This window comes from Chiloscyllium plagiosum, chromosome 4 (genome assembly GCF_004010195.1).
Source record: "Chiloscyllium plagiosum isolate BGI_BamShark_2017 chromosome 4, ASM401019v2, whole genome shotgun sequence".
In the NCBI taxonomy this organism is placed as follows: Eukaryota; Metazoa; Chordata; class Chondrichthyes; order Orectolobiformes; family Hemiscylliidae; genus Chiloscyllium; species Chiloscyllium plagiosum.
Window position 1 is genome coordinate 29523592 of NC_057713.1, and position 24350 is coordinate 29547941.

Below are 24350 nucleotides of genomic sequence, written 5' to 3' on the forward strand. Positions count from 1 at the left end.
ATTAGAGTGGTGCTGGAGAAGCACAGCAGGTCAGGCAGCATCTGAGGAGCAGGAAAATCGATGTTTCAGGGCCTCATTCCCGATGAAAGGCTTTTGTCCGAAACGTCGATTTTTCCTATTCCTTGGATGCTGCCTGACCTGCTGTGCTTTTCCAGCAACACACTAATCTCACTTCTAAAACATGACCACTTTGGCCTGAATTCTCATCTGTTTACATATAAACAAAAGGCCTCTCAAATTCCTTTTCATCTCTGTACCAAACCAGACTGATCAGAGCCCAGCCCGGTTTATTACCCCTCTGAAAAGTATCAAAGACAGAGTATCCATGAGCAAGGAACAGCTTCTAGAAAACAAAAGACTAGCTTTGTGGCAGTGGTCTACCTCTTTCTGATCCATACAATTCTGTGATTCTGTGAAACTGTTAAAACAACATCTTCAGCAGTGCAGTATTTCTACAGTACGACACTACATTGCTAGCCTTGTGCTCAAGTCTCTGCTCTGGAGCTTTAATATGCAACTATGTAACTCACAAGCTAGATTGGAAGCACTGAGCTAAAGATCAGAATATGTTTCACAGTGCCTAGCAACAAAACAGGAGGAGAAAGGTTGCAACTTGACAAATTAAGTTGCATAAATAACTTACATTAAATGAACATATATATTTATGTAAAAGTCAAAATGTAGGATGCCAACTTTTACACAAGTAACATTTTGGAAAGTAAACAGAGTTATTGGCCCCAGTGACATGTTTTCTCTCCACAGATGCTGCCAGGCCTGCTGAGTTGCTCCAGCAATTTCTGTTTTTTGTTTGTTTCAGATCTCCTTCATTGACAGTTCTTTGCTTTATTTTGGAAAGGTAGAAATGCACCCTGTTCCATCACCTCGTTATCACAGGTCAAAGACTATTTTCATCCAGTCTGACCTCAGAAAAAAAAAGCTGAAAGTATTATTCCTAAAATTTGATTTGGTGTATAGAGGGCAGGAGTTTTTCTTGCAATTCCTTCCCCTGAGATTTAGTTGCAAGGAATTCATTAAAGGGTGTTAATACTTACCACACCCACTAACATTGTGACCACTTCTCTGTGTAACTGAAATCTTTATGTAACCATCACTACATCCAAGGTGGACAGAGGGTAGGAAGCCATGGCTTTGGTCTGTAGGAATATCGGTGAAGACATCTGCTAAAAACTGTTTGGAATCCAGACTGAGGTGATAGTTCCCACTGTTAATCAGTTCAGTGAAACGTTTAATCAGCCCATCACCCAGGAGAGCATTTTCTGCAAATGCAAAAAGAAATGAATTTGTCAATACTTAAAAGAGTTTTAGAGTTATTGTGGAAAAGTAAAGCACAGAAAAAGGTTTTCCCAGGAAAATCAAAGAAGAGCCATTGGACTTGAAATGTTATCTCTCTTTCTCTCTCTTTTAATGCTTCCACTCCTATGAGCTTCTCCAGTCCTTTATATTTTTATTTAAAGTTGTATTGGAGGTGCCTTTGTGATTAGCGTGATAGTTATGCCCTTGACAGGTTCAAGTCCTTCAATTGTGAAACTCTTTATTTCCTTTCAAAATAATAATAAAACTCGACCCGAATAAAATTTACCCAAAGTTTACAAATGCACATGAGATTCGCAAAGATATGAAAATTGTTTGATGATGTTCATCCAGTAACTGTGATTATATGCATAAATTTGATGCATAATGCATCTTACCTATATCATGCAGATCAGGAAGAGCAGATACTGGGATATCCTGAAGCTGTACTTTCCAAGTAACATTTACTCCTAAGTGGTTTATGTTCAAACATCCGACCGACACAGTTGAGTCATCACATACTGAGATCAGCAATGTTTCTCCAGAAATAGTCACCTAGTGAGAGATAGGAATATTCAGTGCTCCTATTGCTTCCTCTTATGCTCAACCTTGTAGCTGTTTCAGGTTTCCCTCAAATATTCAAAAGTTGAGGTACTTTGCAAAGATAAATACCACCAGCATGAGAAATGGAATTCCTTTTCAGTTTGAGGGCCCAGTGTCCAAAACTACCTATACTGCCAACAGCACAAATTAAATGCAGACTAAAGCTAATCTATCACATACTCCGAGTGAGGCTGTAATGTAGATTAAAGTCATTTTAATCAACTTGTTCAGACATATTATGACATACCATCAAACCAGATGGGACATGAGCCTGGACCTTCTGGTCAAAAGGTAGGAGTATCACTACTGTGCCACAAGACCATTTCAATGGAGAAATATCTTACCTTTAATTTACCCTAAAAGTACCTCAATGTCAACTTCGGTAGAATAGCCTGAACTGCATCATTCATGAACTCTTTCATTTCCACTTTTCTTTATTGCTCTACCCTGAGAGCGCTATTTCACACAAAAATAATGCATACCTTTTTCTTTTATTTTCATTGGCAAAGTCCAATTCTTATAATCATAAAGTCATAGAGATGCGCAGCATGGAAACGGACCCTTCAGTCCAACACGTCCATGCCAACCAGATATCCCAATCCAGCGCTTGGCCTATATCCCTCTTAACCCTTCCTATTCATATACGCATCCAGATATTGCAATTATACTAGCCTCCACCACTTCCTCTGGTAGCTCATTCCATACACGTACTACCCTCTGCGTGAAAAAGTTGCCCCTTAGGTCCCTTTTATATCTTTCCCCTCTCACCTGAAACCTATGCCCTCTAGTTCTGGATTCCCCCAACCCAGGGAAAATACTTCATCTATTTACCCTATCTATTTCCCTCATGATTTTATAAACCTCTCTGAGATCACCCCTCAGCCTTCGATGTTGCAGGGAAAACAGCCACAGCCTATTCAGCCTCTCCCTATAGCTCAAATCCTCCAACTCTGGCAACATCCTTGTAAATCTTTTCTGAACCCTTTCAAGTTTGACAACATCCTTCCAATAGGAAGGAAACCAGAATTGTACACAATATTCCAAAGGTGACCTAACCAACATCCTGTACAACTGCAACATGACCTCCTAACTCCTGTATTCAATACTCTGATCAATAAAGGAAAGCATGCCAAATGCATTCTTCACTATCCTATCTACCTGTGACTCTACTTTCAAGGAGGTATGAACCTGCACTCCAAGGTCTCTTTGTTGAGCAACACTCCCTAGGACCTTACCATTAAGTGTATAAGTCCTGCTAAGATTTGCTTTCCCAAATGCAGCACCTCGCATTTATCTGAATTAAATTCCAGCTGCCACTTCTCAACCCATGTGCCCATCTGATCAAGATCCTGTTGTAATCTGAGGTAAAAGAAGTGAAGTTCCACATTGGTGGGACTTTCTGGTCTTTAGGAGGGCAATTGTTTCATTAGATCCAGAGGTACATTGGTCCAATATAAACCTGAACTCAGACATATATTAGATCAACTCTTCTATTTGGTAGTAATGCATATTAAAGTCACTATCGGTGGTGTAAAAAGGTAAAACAGTTCAGATTTCTGCTTTTAATTATTACCAGTAACTTGTAATTGAAAATGTAAAAGTTCAGACATTGGATAAGGACAAAACCAAGTTTAGATTTCACAGTCTGTTAAAATTCAGCACTGGGCTTCACAAGTGAAGTATCAAAGGATTGGCAAAGTTTAAGTACCAGAGCCAAGATAACATCTTCACAAGAAAGAAGAAAAATGGTTAAAAAAGGAAGGTATGTCTTTACTAAAGTACCTGAATGTGACAAAATCCTCTCGCTCTCAGATCATCAGTAATGAAGATTTTAAATGCTTTGAGTAATCCTAAATAATCACTGTTACATGCTTTCCCAGGAGGCAACAGAAGTTGAAACCATCTTTGTGCCAGAGCCACTTGAAATAGGTTGATTTCTGTGAAGGTTAAACATAATTTTCATAAATTATATAAGCTCAAAACACTACACTAACTTATATATTTTGCTCCTCTTACAGTAGAACAGCCCACAGGAAAACATTGGGATATTATATTTGATTCTTGTCATTGTCACTGGTGAACACTGCATCAGATAGCTCACTTTAAATCATTCTATTATTGTCGTCATTATTCCTATTGAAATGAAACATTTTGAGTCATCAAAGTCTGATGTTATCCAGTGAAATTTGATCGATCTAAAATCATGAAAGTGGCAGTCCCACGAAAGATAAATCTTCCAAGTATAGTAATACTTACAGAAGTGATTTCACTGACTTGGGCAAATTTGCAGGATGAAAACTGACACATACCCGAGAATTTTCTCTATACTCTAGTCGCTTCATACCACAGAAATTGGGTAGTGTTGAAATAAAGAGGCTTGTAATTGAAACATTCCATCTTGTACTCATTAGGACAAATGCAAGAATATCAAATTCCAAAAAAGCAACAAGTTTTACTGCACGAAAAAAGCTGCTAATTGTGTGGACTCTGATTTATGTTTCCACATAGTGAGATAGCCATAACTAGAAGACCAGTAAGATGCTCAAAGCTCTGCCTCAAGGATGCTGTCAACATTACATAAAGTTCTTACACACAAATGATTTCCATGCCCAAAATCCACTAAGCAATGAGTGATGGAAATGGTAACATCTTCTGTAGGCCTTTGTGTGCCACCATGATGATCAGTGGCTACAGTAGTTTGGCAACAAGTGCTAACAGCAGAAATAGCAACACGTGCTGATACCAGTAACAATTGTAATGTCTCACTTGTGGCAGAAACTGCCTGAAAGATTAGGCTTTTCAACAATTAGCAAATGTGCATCATATGAGGCTGTTCTGTACCCAATTAATTTGCGACATCTTTGGCAGATAGAATGATATCAATGTAATGAATCACTATGTGAGCATGGAGCAAAAAGCCTCAGTGCAATGTTATGGAAGTATGTATGGTATACATTAGGCAATGTCAGAATAAAACACAAATATGATGCTCTCCATTGTCTGGTAAAGAATAGTTATTTAATTTAGAATCCAAATGACTGCTAACTCCAATGAAACATGATACCAGCAATAATATGTCTTCAAACAAGAAAAGAAAAATATTTTGACTGCTGTACCTTCTACACATAAGAATCTGAAAATGTGTAGACAAATGGTCTCAATACTTAATCAAATCACTATTTTAGATGTAATAAACCATAGATTATATGCTTTGTGTTTAGCCCAATAGCAGCACTGACTTTTGGAAAGATGTTGCTTCAAACCTCACTCTGGGCACTTCTGTGTATAATTCAGGCTAATATTCAGAGGTGGCCTGAAGGAGGCACCAGCTTCAGCTGAGATTTTAGACTGAAGCAGAATTTGATCCCTCCAGTGGATTAAAAATGATTCTATTTCACACTTTTCCTTCTCGTAACCATGCTCTTTATTCCAATACTGTTAAAGCAGATTATCTGATCTTTATCACATTGCTATTGCAGAGATTTTGCTATGTGCAACTTAGTTGCTTGACGTGTAATACTTCAAAGACACTTAATTGGTTGTAACTGGTTTTGAGAGGTCCAGAATTGTGGAAGATACTATAGATTCACAAGTTTCATTTTCTTCTCTTTGGAGATAAGATAGACAACATGGCTGCCAACCAAAAACTATAGAGATTTGTGTTCAAATCCTACTCGTCTGCCATGATGCCAACTGTCTGAGTGTGGAGAAAAACATCTAGTCTCAAATTAGCTAGTCGTAGCTATCAGGATAAACCAAACCTTAAACAGAAGCTAATTCAAAATGTTTATAGGACATGGTAATATCTCTGATTAGGAGATAGGGAGGGGGTGATTTTGACCAATGGAGAAAAACAACTTTAAAAAATGGAAATGTGATGATTGATGTTTGAGAGGTATTCCTTTTAGAAATACATTTTCAAGATTAAAGATTGCATAATAAAAATACCTTCTGGGAGGACATTAAAGAGAGTTATTGGTAAGATAGGTTTATAATTTTAAAGTAATGACAATAAAGTCCATCCTGGTATTAGCCTTCTGTTTTAAACCATCTTACAACACGCAGATAGACAAAGTTGTAAATGGCAGCTTCTCGACAGAGAGGCTGGGTTTGTTTGACTTTTCAAAGCCAGGTAAGAGGAAACCTGCTGGCGAAGTTGATAGTTTTGTCATAGAATTGCAGAATTAGGTGTATAACTTTATATTAGAACTCATATTACAAATACTGTAACAACTGGTAAAAATTAACATCCTTTCTAATCTTCCATATTAAGGTTAGCAAGGAATATGAATTACATGACAGAATTTAAAAACTCATTAGCAATAGGCAAGTATGCAATGAAGCTGGTAAATTTCTAGGAAGGGACATAACAATTGGTATTGGAATCTGGTCAATAAGCTCTATTGTAAGAGCCCAAGGACAGGTGGTAGGGAGTCTGGCAATCATCATGAGATAATAGGAGGACCGAGGGTTGACCATAAAGTTGTCCATCATTGATTATGTATTCACAGGATTGGATGTGTACGTCGGAGGAGATGTGGCAAGCACTGATGTCAATACTGCATTTAACCGCTGTAATGGGGTATGTATAAATATCCTGTACTTTATTGGGAAAGGTAGAGTGGCCTAGAGACCTCTCCCACACTGCATGGTAATGGGTTCTGAATAAAGATCAATTTGTGAACATGGGACTCAGACTCCTCTTTAAAATCCTTCTCCAACACTGTGTGAGTGGAACGGGTCAAGAAGAATGGCTGCTGTATGTGTTTGGGGGGAGGAAGGGCAGTGTTTATAGTTTGTCAATCAGGTAATTTTTAAGGATTACATTCAAGTGTGTGTGAGAGAGAAAGGGCCAGTGTTTAGGAGGAAGTTGCAAAACGTAAAGTAAAATCACCCTCGTCCCAGAGAAACATAAGAGTGTTCTTTCATTCGAGAGAAATAACTGGAGGTAGTTTAACCTGAAGGTCACTATGCCTCAGGTGATGGGAACAGTTGAGAGGGAGAGTCCTTCATGGCAATCTCAGTTCAGTTCTGGAACTGAATCCACACTCTGGACTAAAACATTGAAATTATAGTTAAATAATACTTACTCTGGCAAGCCTCTGGATGTGGGAATTCTGTAATCCACTTATCGTTCTGTGTATCACATACAAATTTTGTCCCATCAAATGCACTTTGGTAGCCTTGACGACAAATCAGACGGCAATGTTGCAGAGACTGACCAATTGGTACCTCATTACACAGTACAATGCCATCTGACACAGCAGGAGAATTGAAGGGTAATGCACACTGTGGGCCTAGGAAAACAAAATAGTGTGACATTAACAACCCCTTAACCAAATCACCCATTTAAGAAAATCACAAACCTTTCTCAATCAGGGGAAGATGAAGAATAATTTCTCATAATAGGCTTTTCGGGTAATGGGGTGGTTTGGTGGAAATACTGCTGCTACATTTTAAATCTAGAACATAAAGCCAATCCCGACAATGTTGATCAGAAAAACTGCTGTATCAATTATCATTAAAATCCGTCTGGTTCACAATGTCCTTTAAAGACTATTATCCATATCAGATATGGCCTACATACGGCTTCACAGCTACATTAAGACTGTTATTTTTTAAATGTCATCTAAAATTGCCAAGCAAACAATTCAGTTCATGAACAATTTAGGGATGGGTAACAAATGTTGATCTTGCCAGCAAAGCGGAAAGAAGCATTCTTTTGAAAGAAGTATTCCTTTGAAAGGAAAAAAAGATTGTATTCCTGCATTAAGACAAATGCTGAAGTTACACTGCAAGATAGAGTCACAGAATCATAGAGTCATACAGCAGTGATTTAGATCCTTCAGCCCACCATGTCTGTGCAGACCAACAAACTCCAAACTACACACATTCTATTTACTGTACTTGGTCCACTGTCTACTGTGCCTGGTATTTTAAGTACATATTCAGATATTGCTTAAATGTTGTGTGAGTACCTGTCTAGCCCACCCTCTCTGACAGGATATTCCCCAGTCTACAACCTTCTGGTGGAAGAACTCTATCTAAATCTCCTCTAAACCCCTTACTCCTCACCTTGAACTTATGCCGTCTGGTCTGAGACATGTCTGTATTGGGGAAGAATTATCACGATCTACCCTTCTTTGTCTCTCATAATTTTGTATATCTCGATCAGATCCCTCCTTCAGCCTCCTTTGCTCCTATCCAGTCTCTCCTCATAACTGAGGCTTTTTATCCCAGGTAACGTCCTCTTAAATCTCCTCTGCACCCTTTTCAGTGCAATCACATCCTTCTAATAGTGTTGCAGCCAGAACAACACTCCATATTCCATCAGTGGCCTAATCAATGTTTTATAAAGTTGTAACAAGACTTCCTTCCTCTTATATTCTATGCCCCAGATAATGAAGGCAAACATTCCACATTTCTTCTTCAGAACCCTGTCTACCAGTGCTGACACCTTTTAAAGATAACAAAGGCATAAATGAGGGCTTCAGCAGGTAATGAGCAGAAGCAGGAGCTAGTTTGGGCAACGTTTCAGAGATGGAAATGGAGGATCTTAGTGATGGCTTGGATATATGGTTGGAAACTCATCTCGGGGTTAAATATAATAAAACTGTGAACAGCTTCGTTCTAACTCAGACATTTGTGAGGAAGAAGGATGGAGTCAAAGGCAGTGGAGCAGATGTCGCAGCAGGGACTATGGCTGCAAACCTTTTAATTAATCAAAGAGAATTTACACCCATCCATTTGAGTTGCTGGGCAAGCAGTCTGACAATTTAGAGGCTATGGGGGGGTTGAAAGTNNNGCATTGGGAAGGGAAACCATGAGTTGATCCTCAAACTATCAACAAATAGTTAAGAAGGAAGCAGAGAAGTGCAGTCTCATCTATCAGTAGAGAAGGAGCATAGAGTGATGACTTTTTCAAAGGCTGCAGACAGCTTATCCAAGCCACATCAGATACTTTTCACCATCACGAGTATCACAGCATCATTTGTTATTCTCCATTATTGAATACAGTTTATTGGACGTTTTCCACTTCTCTGGGAGCATCCAGATAACTTACGGTTGCAAGCAGGTTTCAATCCAGTTGTTGTGTTGACTTTTGTTTCAGGGATTTCTTCACCACTTGTAAAGACACACCAACATCTCCCTTTGCCCTGATCACACTGTACAGCAGAGAAGGAACCATCAAATTCCTCACATACTGGGATGTACCCTATGCCCACCTCCTGCTGCATCACTTGACTATTGAGAATTTCACATCTGCTGGGACCTAGTGGTTGAGAAAGAAGGAGAATATTAATTTCACAGTTTACATTTGATCAAATTCACTACAGGAATTGGCTATGATAAAGAATAACACTTATATTACTTTTAAAGTGCTGATCTGGACTATCTCTGAACATTAACAATTTGATTTGAGGTGCTAATAATGTTAGCTTTAATTGGTAACTCTCTCTTTCTGGCCTAACACACTTTCTTGCTAAAGTATCTACATTATGAGCCTGATTTCCCCCATTGGGCGGTACAGGTAAGGAGCATCTTTCACAGGGCACTGCAGTAATTATAGGCCTGCAATTAGATTTATTTAATTTAGATTGTTAGTACATGGGGCTATGGGTGACCTGACTGGACTCCTTGCTCTTTTAGATGAGAATAATTAAAAATATAAATAACTTTCCACCCTGCAAAATCATTGTTAGATTATTGTTGTGAGATATACCGGGAAGAATGAGTAACAGTCTTGGATTCCAAACAGAACCTGTGAAATATCATTCCAGTTCACTTTTATGTGTTCAATCGAAAATGATAGCAGAAAATGTAAGGTAAAATTGAACTATCTTGAGTATTAACCAGAAAATCAGGAACAATGTTGCTGTAACTGAGAATGATTTACCCTGTCATTTCCTGCTTAATGTGAGGATAGAAAATAATCTGGCAATATTTTGTCCTGACTTCAAGGATCTAGGACATGGGTGCAGTGCTTGGGTCTGACTGCATAGGAGAGAAAATGAGCAGGCGCAACACATTTCAGGACAGGGTGGTGGAAATCTGAGGAGGAGAAGGAAATGAAGACATTCTCTCTCAGAAGAGGACACAGCAACCGTTTAGTGTTTAGGAGTGAGAATCAGTGGATGTGGAGTGGAGTCAAGGGTCAGGCAGGAGCCAGTGAAAACCTGGCATCACATCTTTTAGACAAGGGTCATGCTGTTGAGTGTCACTCAAGTATTTAACTGAGTAGTGGCAGATGATCAACTCCTATACCATTGATGAGGTGGCTGCGGCTGCTGTCTGTATGACACCCACTTGAGGTTTAGTATTGACGATGGATCCTAGGCCACAGACGAATAGTAGCTGGGAGTGGTGTTACAGAGTGGGGATCATGAGAGAGCTCCCTACCTCCCTTTCAGCTGCAGCATGCAATGAGGCAATTAATTGGCTATTAATCTTCTACTCATGGTCCTCCAATCATGATAAATCCTGTCACAGATGTAATCAGAAAGGAAGATAGTGGATCCTCACCCACCAACCTCCAACCTGATTAGATGTCCTGCCACTACACCCTTACCAATGCACCACAACATGCATTAAATTCTACCCAGTGTTCTCAAATGCTTCTACTTCATTTAGGATGCCCTTACTGAAATCTGCCTCTAATCACAGCCGCACTGTACAAGTGAAAGTTGCATTTCCAGTGCTGCCTATTAACTTTAATGTGTCTGGCTCCTGGTTGAAGCAGACAATTTTTACAATATCACCCAGTTATAATCCACTGTTATATGAGGGAGCTCATTGAGGTCTATTTGTTCAAAAACAGATGAATACAATCTTCAACGTTCACTCTTTTCACAAGCAAAGCATAGTGACATTAGTGTATACCAACTATAAGATGCAGTGTAAGGCTTTTCTGAAAGCACCTTCCATACTTGAGACCATTATCAATTTGAAGGTCAAGGGTAGTGGATAGATAGGAACACCACCAACTGTACATTCTCCTTCGAGCCGCTCACTATTATGACATAGAAACATATCAGTCCGTCAGTCACTGTCAGTCCGTTAATATCCTGGAAGTCCTTCCCTGACAGCAATACAGGTGCCCCTGTATCCCACAGTGTGCAACAGTTTAAGAAGGTGGTTCAGCACTATTTTCTTGAGGGCTGATATTGCCTGAATGAATATAAATTATTTCATTCTTGCAAAGTCACCTGTCAGGATAGAACCAGGGAACAGGAGAATCGACGTTTCGGGCATAAGCCCTTCTTCAGGAAGAAACGTCGATTCTCCTGTTCCCTGGATGCTGGCTGACCTGCTGCGCTTTTCCAGCAACACACTTTCAGCTCTGATCTCCAGCATCTGCAGACCCCACTTTCTCCACCTGTCAGGATACAATGATGTTGTCATGAGCTCGTTTCTTAAAGATATAAAGACATAATGTGTCTCTTAAAAGGTACACCGATGAGAAATAATACATCATTTAGGACTTTCTTCACATATTTATATAAGCAGTCAGCACAAAGTTTGCATGTTGACTGTATCAAATTCAACACATGGAGTTAATCAAATCCAGAATATTCCTGAATATCTGTAGGAATTATCAAATTTCTCAGCCAAGAGTCGCTGAACCATGAGGAGCACCATTCACAGGTATTTTGAGGACATATTTGAATAGTTATCCTGTTTTGTGTTGTTTATTTCCAGGGAAATGGATGCCATATTCTTCAGAGTAATTATTTATGACACTGTCCCATTTCTACTGCCTTTCTTTGAAACCATTCCAATGCCTGTGTAATTTTTCTGAAGAAAGTGACTGAAAGCAGCTGTAGCACTTCAAATGTGACAACAGCAATATTTTCGTTTGTGTCCACAGAGCCTCTTAGACTTGTTGATACCCATATTTTTATTTGCTTTGGCACATCCTCCCATTCAATTTGGTAACGTCCAATGCTTCATTAACCAACTGAGCCAATATTTGTCATTCCACTTAATTTACTAATGTACAGAAGTAATATTATTCATTACTGAGTTAGAAGTCCATTAGCTATTCCAGAATTCACAGAAATCCCCTAAATGAATGTAAAGCTAAAAACTACAAAACAATCATTAACTTTGTCAGTTCTAACTTCCTGATATATAAAATTGTTCTTGTTCCTTGTCACCTCAACTTGAAAACTCTGCTGACTTCCAATGATTCATCAATAAGAAACCCTATGAAAAGTCGTAGTGTATAATTTCATATAACTCAGCAAATCTGTCTGGCTTTCCAGTCTAAGAATGCAATAAACCTTTGTTGATACATGGTTAATGGAAAGACTATAGTTGTGATCAATCTAAATGAGTGAATTAATGCTTTAAAATATAACTAATGGATATTTAATGATAAACTGTTACATGGACACAAAAGAAGAGGGACCTGTCTGACCTAACAGGGTATCATTAATTGCATAATAGAAACATGTACAATAATAATAGTTAGGCATAAATACAACCAGGAGCCAGGAATGCCACATCTGTCTTCATTGTAACCTTATGCCAGGTGGACGTTTCCTCCATCCTTAGATTGGTTGAAGTTAATGCAACTTAAACATTATCTCTTACAGAATCTTTACCTTACACAATATTGCTGCCCAAGCTTTTCCCCATTGTTTTCCTTTTAAATTCACGTATTAAAGAAGGGCTGGATTGGCTGGGACTTTCTTCACTGGAGGACAGGAGGTGGAGAGAAGTTTATAAAATAATGAGGGATATAGACCGAGTTAATGGTAGTTGTCTACCATTAATGGGGGATTTCAAGACTAGGGGGCACATTTTTAAGGTGAGAGGAGAGAGATTTTAAAAAGACACAAGGGCAAGTTTTTTACACAGAGGATGGTTCGCACATGGAATAAACTTCCTGAGGAAAGAATAGATGTGGGTAGAGTTACAATGTTTAAAAGACATTTGGATAAATATATGAATAATAAATATTTAAGGGAATATGGGCCAGGAGTAGATAGGTGAGACTAGTTTAGTTTAGTTTGGGATTATGTTTGGCATGGACTGGTTGGATTGAAGGGTCTGCTTCCGTGCTGTATGACTGTATGACTCTGTATAACTACCTTGACATTTACACTTTACATTATACATTTTACCTCTCACCAAGTCTATAACTTCACAACTGCAGGGAGTCTAGAGATTTGATAATTCTTTCAAAATATATTTCTTTTGGACTTGGAAGTTTGGTAGACATTTAAAAATCTATTTCTTTATGCAGAGGAACCCTAACCTTCTGAATATCCTTCAAAAAGGATGCTGCTGATTTGGATCATTGTCTATAACCTCATCTGGGTGACTATTAATTTTGTAAATGGTCATTATGGAGATGACCCCTCCTTTAAACAAATAGCTTTTGTACTACCCTGAATTTCTAGACAAGCTATTGGCATTTGGTTTGAACAGGTTTTTTTTGTTTAATATTCTCTTTGTTCACCTCACCAATTTCCTTTTGTGATCGTATCTTCATCGTGATATTCATCTGGTTTCCACAGGGTTATACATAGTTCAGCTTCATTTTGTTCAAACAAATGTTACCCGCAATCTACTGATGTATCTGAGTTGACGTGTCTTAGCTCTCTACCTCAATGTATTGAGTAGGTCAAACATCTTCCTTTGCCCTCTGTAGATCTAGTTTTGGTAAACCTAGCTATTTTCACAGCCTCAGTCACTTTACTAGAGGACTGTTGTTCAATTAGTATCAGATATGCCACTAACACTGACAATTTTGCTTTCAGAGACAACAGATTGTAATGTTCTTTGGTAATGAGAGGAATGAAAAACATTTCTACCAGTCCTGTAGAATATGCATCTTCCTTCCTGTTGAAAATATGAAATGTTCTCCTATGCCAGCATAGGCAATTGCATGAATTCCTTCTTTTTTGGATTCTGCCAAGGGACTCAGATGCTCAAAGAAATGCTCTACTGTCTAAACCTTGACCAGGTGATTCAGTGCTTTGTTTCTGAACCAGTTGCTCTCATGGAATTAGTCAAAATCATTCTGCTACCACAAAGGTGCTGATTCCAAAAAATGTATGCAGGCAGAAAAATTATGGATTATTGATTGTGATCTACGTACACAATTTTAACTCTTATCTATGGTTTCTGTTGGAGTGTTACTTGTAGAATGCATTTCACTTTGGGACTTATTTCACCTGAATCATAAAGTTTCACCTTAAAGACTATATCTTTCAGCTATGGGGTACCTGACGTGTATTTCTGTATCAAGCTGAAAAGTTTGCAACATGTCCATTGACATAAATAAGCGCTGTGAAATTTGAGTTAGTTGAATCCGTAATTTCCAGCAAATAACCAATTAATTTTAGGAATTGCCTCTAATGTCCTTTGATTCCACCAAATTTGAATAACCGTCTCGAAAGTTAACTTTTCCTTGGGCTGTAGTAAATCTGGAAAAGATTTGTTAGTCTCTTATGAATTCTGATTTCAAAGCTACATAGTCACAGTTTAGTATTAATCTCTATTGGCCATTAATGAGATTTTCTCCAGATTCCCTTCAAAGCTGAATTCTTCTGTTGAATCTTGCGCATTCAAAGATTTCATTTGTTCTCAGATTAATGTAATTATCAAAGACTTCTAACATTTCATCAGATGTTTCTGTGTCTTCTTTGATGTTTTTATGATTTTTAAAATTATCCACTATTTGGCACACTGAATTCAATAATGTACTAACTTATTCAGCCTCATAATCATTGTTTATTTTTGAAGCAATTCTGTATCACATATTTTCTTCAAAATGTTCAATCCTATATTTTATTTAACCTGTCTCAAGTATTAAATATTTTCTGAAGTGTTATTTTCCTCTTCTATTCCTTCTTCATGTCGTTATTTATTCTTGTTCCTTCAAACCTGTAGAATCTCAATATTATTTCTAACTCGCTACATCAAGCTTGTATACTTGCATTAAATCAATTCTGGTCAAATGCTGTTATGTTAAAGTTTCTTCAAAATTCAAACTTTGTATTGTGGCATTATTGGAAGAATTTTATTTCCAATAAAGCTTTTGATAACTAGCAATATTGCAACACATTGTTTATTTTAAAATTTCAAATTCTGCTAAATAGCAGCATGCCATCTCTGTATTACCTGGGGTGGTTTCCCACATTTTCATAATCAAAATGATGGTGCCTACTTTCTGGATTGTTTTATACATTACCTGTATGAGTTTTCTGCAGCCTCGTTTTGAATAACATTTTTGGCTTTTGCTCTGTCTACTGTGGTCGTGCCTCTTGAAGCTTGCAGACAGTGGTAGTGATGCTCATTTCAAGGTTTAAATACTTCTCTTCAGAGTTTCATTTCTAGTTTGATCCTTGTGCTGTTATTGTGAAGTATTTTTCCTTCTTGCCCTCAGGTATTGCCAGAACTTCTCTCTAAAGTCCTCATTTCTTCCCACTATGGTTGTTTTTTTCCTTTTTTTCCAAGTCCACATTGTTTTCTCTGTATCTCTTCCTAGTTTTGAGATTAACATTTTCTTCTAGTTGACTGCTTTTATCCTGTTATTGCTCCCACAAGTGTTGCAGACTATTAGTTGGTTTTTGCTTTTGGGACATTTCACTGCCACCAATCCTGCTTTCTACTCTTTTACATATTTTCAAGTCAACCTGTTCAGCGACATTATTACAGGCTTCTAGAGAGGTAGAACTTGAATGTAGGTGTCCTAACCCAGACATAAGTACACTACCACTGTGCCACAATGATTCATATCAAATCTTGGTTGCACTAAAATTAAGCCTGAACTTCACAGCCCTCTGAAGATATTTTCTAATCAACTTGATCAGCAATGGTATGACACGCCTTTGGAGCAAGTGGGCCTTAAAACCTGGTCTCCTGTCTCAGAGGTAAGGGCACTACTCCTGTGCCTCAAGAACTCCTAATTCTGCTTTTGATGCTGTGTCTAAGAGCCTGTTTAATTATTAATTGCACAGTATTAGGGCGGCACAGTGGCTCAGTGGATAGCATTGCTGCCTCATAGTGCCAAGGACCCACGTTCAATTTCAGCCTCGGGTAACTGTCTGTGCAGAGTTTGTACATTCTCCCCGTGACTGCGAGAGTTTCTTCCGGGTGCTCTGGTTTCCTTCCACAGTCAAAAAAGATGTGCAGGTTAGATGAATTGGCCATGCTAAATTGCCCACAGTGTTCAGGGATGCGTAGGCTCTGTGTATTAGTAAATATAGAGTTAAATATAGAGTTGGGGGAATGGGTCTGGGTGGGTTATTCTTCAAAGGGTCAGTGTGGACTTGTTGGGCTGAAGGGCCTGTATCCACACTGTAGGGATTCTATGATTCAATGGTATAGACCATTAGAAAGCCCTAACAAGAAGAGGACCTGACTTAAATAGCAATGTGTATTTTCAAGGGAGTTTTCTCCACATCCTGGTCAATATTTAATTCTTAAGATTACAAAAACTGATTAAGTGGTCATTAGCTTGTAACTATTTGTGGAGTTCTGCAATATACAAATAGGCTTCCCTTTTCCCTATGTGTAAACAGTAAGTATGAAGTAAGTAATTGGTCATAAAATGCATTGGAATGTCCTGAGGTCCTGATGTGAAGTATGCCACAACTGCAAGCTCTTTCATTATATGTAAACAAGTGAGTTGCATCACATTCATTCTCCGCACTGTTTAATTCCTTTTTTTCCCAAAGACACCTAACTTGGTTTCAAAATAATTTACGGATCTATTTCAAAAAGCAATTGTGACAGAATTTAAACACTTTAACTCTGCTGTATGTGTATTTTTCATTCTGATTATCTCTCTGACAAGAAAGCCTCATATACAGCCTTCCAAATTGTTAGTCATTGGTATTATTGGAGGATGCAACACATCTGCCGGCAGTTTCAGAAATTATTTTGAAGATATTTTCACAGTTCCAGATGGCAAGAACACAATCTCTTGGAAATCTCACCCTGATGTGGCCTCCCCGACAACTTGGCAACCCTTCTTTTGAAAGAATGGAAACAAATGCACACTTATGACAAATGTTTAACTTACTGGTTTCTAATATTGTAGGCATTTTAATCATCAATGCTGATGCTGAGAGGTTAGTATCATTATCACAGAACAGAGGCAAAAGTACCTTGACTCATTTCTTTTAATCATGTTGCTTCTTGACATAATCGGGTCAACTTCCAACTTGCCAACTAAACTTGATAATCAGCTGTCCAATTTTAATTTCATAGAAGCTGATTGATTCACATCCCAGTTTTTACACATGGATGGTAGATTGAATTTTACAGAATCTGACAGCTCAAGAGAAAGTCATTTAGCTCATCAGATAATGCCACCTCTTTGATAGAACGACCTAATGAGTTTTATCCTTTTATTCATTTCCCATGCAAGTTGCTCCCTCCCAAACAAATGTTTCATTCTCTTTTAAAAGCGACTCCTGAATCTACTTCCAATATTCAATCAGGCAATCCATTTCAAATTATAGCAACACTCTTCTTTACTCTTTTGCACTCCAACTCTTTACACTCCACTTTCTTTATCTCCTCTCTACTTATTCAGCCAAATGAATCAATTTGTGTCCAGCTAAATGGCGAGCTTAGAGGAACTGGAGTGTTCTGCTATGCTGAAAATAGTTTCTTTCTGTGTACTCCTTTCAAGCTGCTCAAATTTCAAACATTTCTCCAATAACTTCCACAAGGTTTCTCTGTTTTAATGAGAACAACATGGTTTCTCTAATCTCACCATAGAACTGACATCACTCAGTCCTGGTACATGCTCATAAATCACCTCTGCAGCCTCTTTGAGGTTTGACAACTTTCCTAAAGTATTTTGCCAAGAATTGGCAATGATGCTCAACCTGAGGTCTATGCAGTGATTTATAAAGGTTCAGCATAATTTAATGAGAGTCATAGAAAACCACAGCACAGCATATGGCTGTTTTGCCCAGCATATCCATGCTTGTCAAAAATAAGCACCTAACTACACTAATCCCATTTTCTAGCACTTGGCCCATAATGTTTCATACCTTGGCATGGCAAGAGCACATCTACATACTTCTTAAATATTCTGAGGGTTTCTGACTCATTCACCTATACAGGCCTGAGATTCCCATCATCCTTTGGGTGAAGACAATTTTTCTTACATCTCCTTTAAACCTTCTACCCCCAACCTTCCATCTATGCTCCTGGTCATTAATCCCTCCATCAAGAGGAAAGTTGCTTGCTGTCTACTGTACCTATGACCCTCATTATTTTATATATCTCATCACGTCTCCTCTGCTTTAAGGAAAATAACCTCAGTCTATCCAATCTCTCTTCATAACTGAAACTCTCCAGCCCAGGCAACATCCTGGTAAATTTCCTCTGCATTCTCTCCAGTGTTAAAACATCCCTCCTATATTGTGGATTCCAGAACTGCACATAATATTCTAGCTGTGGCTAAACAAACCTTGTAGAATTGCAGCATAACCTTTCTGTTCTTAATATCTCTGCCATGTCTAATAAAGGTATACTGGATGCCCTGTTTTTGTATTCCATGCTTCTATTTATGTGATAGGACAGGCCGATCTGCCACTAATAAAATGCCAGTAGTCTGATTTGCCCTTAATAGGGTGTTTAGTTAATTAAATTTGCTTTCTGTCATTTTCCTTTAGCTAGCAACTTTCAGTTATGGGGTTGGGAAACTGCTGCCTTGTTCATGAGTCACTGAAAGTTAGTGTGTAGATTCAACAATCAATAAGGAAAAGAAACAGTATGTTGGACTTCATCACGAGCTGATTTGTGTGCAAAGGTAAAAATGTGTTGTTGTAATTGTATAGAGCTTTGGTGAGACCTCACTTTGAATACTGAGTGCATTTTTGATCCACTGACCTGGGGAAGCATATACTGTGATAGAGAGAGAGTGCAAAGGAGACTCACCAGATTAATCATTGGGATGGTGGGATTGTACTATGGGAAGATTAGGTCTCTACTGTTCAGAATTTCAAATATGAGCATTTCATTGAAACTAACAAATCTTTTACAGGGTGACAGGGTGGATGTAGATAGGCTTTTTACTCTGGTTGATGATTCTAAAACCAGGGAAATAATCTCACAATAAGGAGTAAGTCATTTAAGACTAAGATGAGGAGGGGTTTCTTCACTCAGAAGATGGTGAATCTGAGGAAATTCTTTTGCCCAGATGGTTTTGGAAGCTTAATCATTGAGCTGATTCAAGACAGAAATCTACAGATTTCTGGAGACTAACAGCATCAAGGGAAGTGGAAATAGCAGAGAAAGTGGTGTTGAGATAGACCAGAGAGCCAAGATCTAAACGAATGGCAAAGCAAGTGTGATGAGATGAATGACCCTTTGTCTCTTCGTAGCCTGATGGCTCTATCTATATCTATGGTAACAGCTCAGCATGATCCTACTGAGGATTGTGAGGGAGTTTATCATGTTTGATATTTAAGGCTAGAAATCAGGAGTCTTACACTGCAGTAGAAATCAGTATCAGGATTGCATGTAGGAATTCCTTTCGAAATCACCCCTGGTCTCACACACTGTCACTGTACTCAATTCTGGTAACAGTACTCACAATGTTTCTGCCCATCTGAATCAGTTACAGCCGGTTGAAAAGCTTTTCCTGTCACTGGGTCAATGCACCAAGCTTTACCATCTCCAGAATCTGACAACTGCAAGATATTGTATTCTCCACTCTGCAGAACAAAATACAAACGTTACTCAATGCAAGTGAACGCCAGTTAAAAGGTGAGACACACTGTAAAGCTTAAAATGTACTTTTTGCATGTTTAGATTTTTTGAAAACTATTTGAGAAAATGTATTTCCTACTTCATCTATCTAGTTAATTAAATGATTCAACTAGATGTTCAGAGCTCTTGTCCTTTTATGGTCCAGAAAAAATATCATGCAGGGAGCTTTGTTGGAGTACAAACACACTAATACTATGTAACTGGTTGGTGGAAGAGATTGAGTTAGCCAGTGCACTGGCGATGTGCCGAGGGTTTTGGTTTAGCCCAGATGAACTAAAGTGATGACTCAACTGGTGCTTGTAAGAATACCACTGGATATCCGCAATCATATTTCTAGTGGGTATGATTTGCAGCATAAAATTGGCCTGAATTCAGAAGAAATTGGTAAAAAGGACCAAATCCCACCAATATAAAACCCAGCTGAATGGCCATCTTTACAGGGGTGATCAATCTACAGACATCCCAGTAGAATACACATGGGATTCCAGGTGGACCCTGTCTAACAAACTGTCTAGGAGACTCTTCTTAGTCTCCTGTTATCTGACTGTCCCTTTCTCTCCTACACTTTGGCCCATCTTTAGGAAAAGCGAGTCACTTGTCCCAGGACAGAAGGTCTTATAACAGACATCTCAACTTCTCTGCTGGATTTTCCCCATTAAGCTCCACTGAGACAGTGCTGAACACCCAGATGGTAAGGGAGAGATTTTTCCAACCCTTTTTAAAATAGTTGAGTGTCTCTTCATAAATGTTAAAAATCACACATCATGAGATTATGGTCCAACAGTTGTATTTGGAAGCACTAGCTTTCAGAGCACCACTCCTTCATCAGGTGGCTATGGAGTATTCAGGAGGTTATAGTTGACTATAATCTGGTGTTCTGTGATTTTTAACTTTGTCTATCTCAGTCCATCACCGGCACCTCCAAGTCTTCATAAATGGATTATGATGAAGGCCCTTTTTCTAAAATAAGATTCTGATGGTGAGTGTATTGCTCTGAAAACTTCAGGGATAATTAAGTCTCACAAAATGGTGGTTTAATGTTAAGGCTCTCTCTCCAACAGAACTGTTGGTCAATCTCTCTCTACATAAAGAGTTTCTTGATGTTAAGACGGTCTCTTTAAAAGCGACAAGACCTCAAGGGGAATAGAAGCAAAAATAATAACTTTTCTCTTGGTAAGCACATGTAATTTTAAAAGGCAATAGCCATTACAACAGGATATCGTTCTGTTTAAAATGGTGTCAGCAAGAAGCCACTCTGGGATATCTAATAAATTTTCTTTGATCTGTGACTTATTTAGTTTGTGAATTGCTAATTAATGACATCGCCTGTGATACAATCACCTGGAACTACTATTTAATGAATGGTATTCACCAATCTAATTCATCTGTGGTCTCACCATCTTATTCAAGGCAGATGTGTTAACTTTATTCTGATTTATTGATGGTAAACTCTGGTACTTTGGTAGTGTTACAATGAAGTTGCATTTTAATATCTGTAAGAGAACTGTTTGAAGTCTGCAGCTGTTTTGATTTCAGAGATGGCTGAGTAAATGAAATCCCATATGGAATATATTGTATAATTGATAGTTTGTATGTGGTCAGCTGAGATTTCAAAATATATCGTTCTAGAATGATGAGAAGTTTTTCTCTTTAAAAGGGGAAATGATAGTGAAAGCCCCTCCTTCAGAGAGGGTACCTGAATGTGAATGCATCTCATTTTGGAAGAGATCATGTTCGTGATAGTCCCCTAAAAGCACCCTTTATTGTGAGGTGCTTTCCTTCAGAGAGATGCCTGAAGGAAACATATTATTTTTAACCGAAGTCATAATTATCAAAGGACATTTAAAAGAGTTGTAAGGGAATCCTAATGGGTATCCTAATAGTAAAACTGCATTGTTCAATGTGGTTCCTATATAAATTGGCAGTGTTGGTGGTAGTCATCATTTTGTTTCGAACGTACCACAGAACAAGTTGGATTAAATAATTCCCTGGTTGTAGAATTAACCTGAAAACCCACACGCTTCCATCCAGCCACTGCAGCATTTGTTTGAGAGCGTTGACATGGAGTCTGACCTGGAAAAGGAAGATTGAAATGCTTTAGTTGTTTGTTGTAGCCCCAAAATTTTGAAACTATTTTGGTGTTCTAAAAAAATGAAGCACAAGAAAATACAAATATGCATAATTAACACTGTATGTGATGAGTTGATAATCTGATGTTGAGAGAGAGCAAAATGTCAAGAAGATATTGTCGTCCATAGCTCTCTTTACAATTTTACATGTGCATCAGTACAAGACATATGGAGACACTAGATAAAAGAAAATGGAAAACATGTTTTTTTAAAAACAGCTGGCTTCCTCAATAGCTCAATGATTTGATGCTGAGTGAGTAGCTGGGTCATTCAGACAATGAAGTGCTCTGATTTGATCTCTGCTCTATATTAAATTAATTGTTTTCAGCATTAATGGCATAACTCTCACTTTACATTCTGAAATTATTGTAAGTCAGGTGAAAGCAGAATTAGTCTGTACGGTGATGGTCCTCATAGTGAGATACATTAATGTTATGCATTTTTCAGTTCATATGTGAGGAATGGTTTGGGTGAGATGCTTTCTTCCTGGGACATGATGCCTTTACGTCAAGGGAGAAGAGAAACACAAGAATGAGAACTTTAAATTTGAGACATTTCCAGTCCAGTATCTAGTGTATTTTCAGCTAGATGAGCAAATGGGACTTGGTGTGAGTTAGGATACAGGTAACAGGCTTCCATGCAACTTTCAACTTACATTGAGGTTTCTGGGTCAGGCGACTAACCAGTGAACCAGGAATATAATTCCCAGAATTATCAACACACCAACAGTGACCTGTAGTGAACCAAAATGGTAACAGTAATGAGAAATGGTCAAATATAATGCCCAATCATAAAAGGGAATTATAAATGGCAAATGGTTTATATACCCATTTCCTCTCCCACATCATTGTTGCCCCACATTCCCTTTAATCCAGTCCTGGCTCAACTGAAAGCCAAATTCCATTACAGAAATGTCAGCATGTTAATTAATTATATTGTACAAGTCCATCGTTAAATTAATAATCTCAAATGTTAGTTATGAAAGCAGTAAATATTATAAAAACACAGCAACTACTGCACACACTGAAAGAGGACATTTTCTTTATTCACTCATAGGACATGTGTCTTGCAGTTTCTTGCCAGCATTCCTTTTTGCCCTTGAGAAGGTGATAGTGAGCCACCATCTTGGACACTTTATGTAGCTGAGGTACATTACTCTGTCTTTCTCTTTTACAAGGCAACTAACCCGCTGTGCCTGATCCATGATTATTTCTCAGTTCTTGAAATCTCTAAAAAAATCATACAACTTGGCACTATTCTTTCTCCCTCTAGCATTTAAATGCTTCAAAGTATTGCTTGCCTTTTCTACCTCCCAGCCAAAACCTGCCTCACGCTGACACTTTGGGTTCTCTCAAAGACCATTAGAAAAACAAGCAATTGTGGTTGTGCAATCTAATCCCTGGTGAAAGTTTGTTAGCTTTCTGGCACTTTTCAAGTTAAATAACTGCACTTACCAGTACTCTCAAAGCACTGAGTTGATTCCCAGTTTCCAAGGCCATCACATTGGGGGATGTAAGGGCTGTAACCTTTTAGAGTTAATTCCCCAAGAATCCCTTCTCTGGTGAATTGATTTCTCCTAGAGAATTGTAGAACTGTTTGAAAGCACTTCATTAGTAAAGTCAGGTAGCTCACAGAACAAGAGTTTGATACACAAGTGACTTTAACGCGGAAAAAACAGTTCTTAACACAAGATGCTTCTCCAAACTTATCTCTCTTATAACATATCTGTCACTAATCAGATACCTGCTTTCAATATCTAAAGCTTTGAACTTTCTTGTATTAATTATGTTATCTTTACTGCTGGTAATTTTTTCATAAGACCATAAGGAGCAGATGTAGGCCATTCGGCCCATCATGTCTGCTTCACTATTCAATGAGATAATTTGATATTCCTCAGCTCCACTTTTTTATCTTCTCTCCAAAATTGTCTCCTCCTTTACTGACTGAAAATCTATCTGATACATAGTTCTTCAATCCTCATCATAATAAGTAAATTTGCTGTTAAGTAACAATAAGGTGAGGGTACTCCTTATTTATTTAAGCAGAAATGTTATAGCGGCTTTCGGTGGTGGATGTATATTTAAACACAGAAATCTAAACGTTGCTGTCTTGGAAGTAGCATTCCACCATTAATATCCTGAAAATAGTACTTCACTGCCTGGTTCACATTTGACATGCATTAAAATTCTCAATTTGCATTGGTTGCAGTAGATATGAATTAATGACACACAGTTAAGCCAAGTATTTTGAAGATGGGAAATTTCAGAGAATTTCCCAGCTCCTTGAGGATGAAGTGCACCAGACAGTCAGATATTTGCTCTGGGGGGATCAGACACAAGTCACTGCCCTGAGAAAGAAATCAGAGGCAGCCAGTAAGAAATATGGAGGATGAGGGCTGTGGGAAACAGGTACCTCGATGCTCTGATACTCTGTCACAGCTGCAAGATAAAACAATAGAACAAAAAATACCACTCATCTCTGACATCTACACAAACCCACCCACCAGTACCTGCCAACTAATGCCGCCTCATGTCCCATAGCTCCTCATAACTTTCAGCT

The 24350-nt window shown here is 38.3% G+C and overlaps 1 protein-coding gene across 1 annotated transcript in view; it reads right to left on the reverse strand.

The window, feature by feature from the left end:
• tg (thyroglobulin) overlaps nucleotides 1-24350 on the reverse strand; it is a 354658-nt gene that overhangs the window by 292102 nt on the left and 38206 nt on the right. The window contains exons 12-19 of the mRNA XM_043687541.1: nucleotides 23246-23367; nucleotides 21623-21735; nucleotides 19487-19607; nucleotides 8978-9187; nucleotides 7005-7211; nucleotides 3697-3851; nucleotides 1710-1866; nucleotides 1053-1277 (exon numbers count right to left, since the gene is read on the reverse strand). Coding sequence (XP_043543476.1) covers nucleotides 1053-1277; nucleotides 1710-1866; nucleotides 3697-3851; nucleotides 7005-7211; nucleotides 8978-9187; nucleotides 19487-19607; nucleotides 21623-21735; nucleotides 23246-23367 — 1310 coding nt within the window. The remainder of the gene's footprint in view (nucleotides 1-1052; nucleotides 1278-1709; nucleotides 1867-3696; nucleotides 3852-7004; nucleotides 7212-8977; nucleotides 9188-19486; nucleotides 19608-21622; nucleotides 21736-23245; nucleotides 23368-24350) is intronic.